This window comes from Colletotrichum acutatum (assembly GCF_030867785.1).
Source record: "Colletotrichum acutatum strain CBS 112980 chromosome Unknown BDZ83scaffold_173, whole genome shotgun sequence".
NCBI lineage: Eukaryota > Fungi > Ascomycota > Sordariomycetes > Glomerellales > Glomerellaceae > Colletotrichum > Colletotrichum acutatum.
In genome coordinates this window covers 68,085-70,484 of record NW_026849167.1, presented here as the reverse complement: position 1 = coordinate 70,484, position 2,400 = coordinate 68,085, and the positions used below count along the sequence as shown (strand labels likewise).

The window sequence follows — 2,400 nt, the reverse complement described above, 5'->3', positions numbered from 1 at the left end:
TTTGCTCTTGGCCGATGTCGCCGCCCGCCCGATGACGAGGAGACTTCCATGTGTACGGAGTATTGAGGTAGGTAGGTACCTTCTGGCATCTGCATTGTCACCATCCCATTCATTCAATTTCCTCGATGCTTTCTTTTCCAAATCTACAATCCCGGGCTCAGCCTCTCCTGCAGCGATTCAACCTCGGGACGCGTCGACATCAACGTCAATGCCAGGCCCTGTATCCGTAGGCTGTAGGCAAGGTAATTGATTGTCACAGCCCGAGGTGCAGCGGAAGGCATTGCATCTCCTATCTTTTCTCCTTCCACATTCCGATCCGCGAACGTGGAAGGTACGAATTTAGTCACTCGCTCCTTCCTGCCTTCCCAAGTTCCTTCCACACACCACTCTACACGGTTCACCCCACTCCACCCGCCCCTACCCGATTCATCCTCTTTTCCCGGCTTTTCTTGCCCGGCTTTTCTCTGTCTTCTTCCGCCTGGCTCTTTCTGTCTCTTGTCACCTCCCGTCGTGCTCTTGGCCGAGGTGATGGGAACCGAGCCGGTTGCCGGAAACCAAAGGTAAAATGAGGTAAGCTGATCCGCTCACCCACTCTTGTCGGGCTTTCTTACCACATCATACATGTGCCACAGTAGAATACACTATCATATTGTACGCAATAGAATGCTCGCTTGCGCTTCAATCCTCACAGTGCCAGGTTCGCCGCCCATTTCTGCTGCATCACGGTGGACTCTCGTCCCGCACAACTGGAAAACCTGGCGATTCACCGTTCCCCGTATTTGCCCATCCAACGATATCGCACATTGATGCATCGCATATCGCCGCCACAGAACAAGAGTGTGGGGTTTCTCGCCCGCTTGCGCACTCCAAGATCCATCTTGCTGGTCCGCCATGCTGGGCCCAACTGGCTCCGGACTCGCTGGCCACAGAAAGAGCCCTCATTTCACCATACCCCCTCACGATTGCGCTCTCCTGTGATGCTATCCCGCTACCATCGTGCAGCACCGGCTACGCACGATGAGGTGGCCGCACCCCTCACTTTTACTTTCTCTCTGAGATAGCCGTACAGAGTCCCGATACTATCCCTCCACCTTCGGAGATGGACGACACGGCAGTCTCCTGCACCTCCCGCGGCACCACTTCAACACGGTCCACGGCACCAACTGCAGCAGCACCACCAACTTCTCCCGGTCTTGATCTTCAGCTCCGCCGTCCTGTCAAAGGAGCTCCGTCTACAGTGTGCAGACCTAGAAGCCCCTATTACGCTATTGCAACGTCGGAAGCCCTATCTCTGCAACTCGGGTCCTGTCACGACCCCAGACTTGCCCACCAGGCCCTACGTACCACACCACGCACTCCTAAACAGTGTGTTCCAACACGTTGGGAATCAGCCACTCCGGAGTCGTCAGAGGCCTTATTGCTCGGGCATGCCTTCTGCTAAGCGGTAGGGTTCGTCCCTCCACAACAGTGTTCACCCCCAGGGCCCCAGACATTCTCGGGTGAGCTCAGCCTCCCGTCACGAATTGGACCCAACATTTTACCGAAGCAATTTCTCTGCGCACCATGGTCATTCGATGAAAACAGCACCATGGTCAGGCCCAAAATAAACGACTTGCAATACAATTCACCGCTCACCGAAAACCCAAAGGGAAACGCGCCAAGCACGAGCAAAACTCGGTCAAAGGCCCTGTCGAGTCAGCCCACAATGCCGAGCCATGAGCCGTTGGGTTGCCACTCCTCTCCGCCGGCTCCCTTCTAAGTTTTTTCAAAAATCGCACACTGTATACCGATTCCACATGGCATACCCTACTCCGTACGGATACACAATAGAGTCTCCCCCTATGCTGGCCGTCGCCATCTGATTGTTGCGCACCAACTGTCAAATCCCAGAAAACACCAGCACCGGCTCCCCGTGCAGACCTCCATGCTGCATTACTGACGAAAGGTGTCCCGCGGAATGCAACGCTGGTCACCCGCTCCTCTCCTAGGTAGGATTGGGCAAAATTCGCCGGATTCCGCAAACACGCGCTCCGGCTGCCGTTGCCGAACCGAGGAATTCCGGCCGTCTCCCCATCTCTAGACTCGGGCAACGACGGTCGGCTCCCAACAAGACCGCTCACGTGAGCGTATCAAAGTTCTGGTCTTCTGATGCTCTGAATCCATCGCAAGATGCTCTTAGACTTTACATTTGGGTTCGCAATGCCGTCTGCTGCATAAGATACCGCGACAAAACCTCCTCTGGGCTTGCTTTTCACGCTTCGACCACCCATCTCCGAGGTGGTTGCACAACACAAACGTCACAAGCAAAGAAGATCGGCCGCGTTGAGCCGGGCGACCAAACGAAATGAGGGATACTTCATCTTGTGTTGCCCAATGGACCAACCACTTCCGCACCTTGCT

The 2,400-nt window shown here is 55.2% G+C and overlaps 1 protein-coding gene across 1 annotated transcript; it reads left to right on the top strand.

Moving 5' to 3' along the window:
* Positions 1–436, top strand: BDZ83DRAFT_133207 (uncharacterized protein). Its single transcript, XM_060501229.1, has one exon. The coding sequence runs from the start codon at positions 32–34 to the stop codon at positions 248–250; it is 219 nt and encodes a 72-aa protein (XP_060358781.1). The 5' UTR covers positions 1–31; the 3' UTR covers positions 251–436.
* The last annotated feature ends 1,964 nt before the right edge of the window (positions 437–2,400 follow it).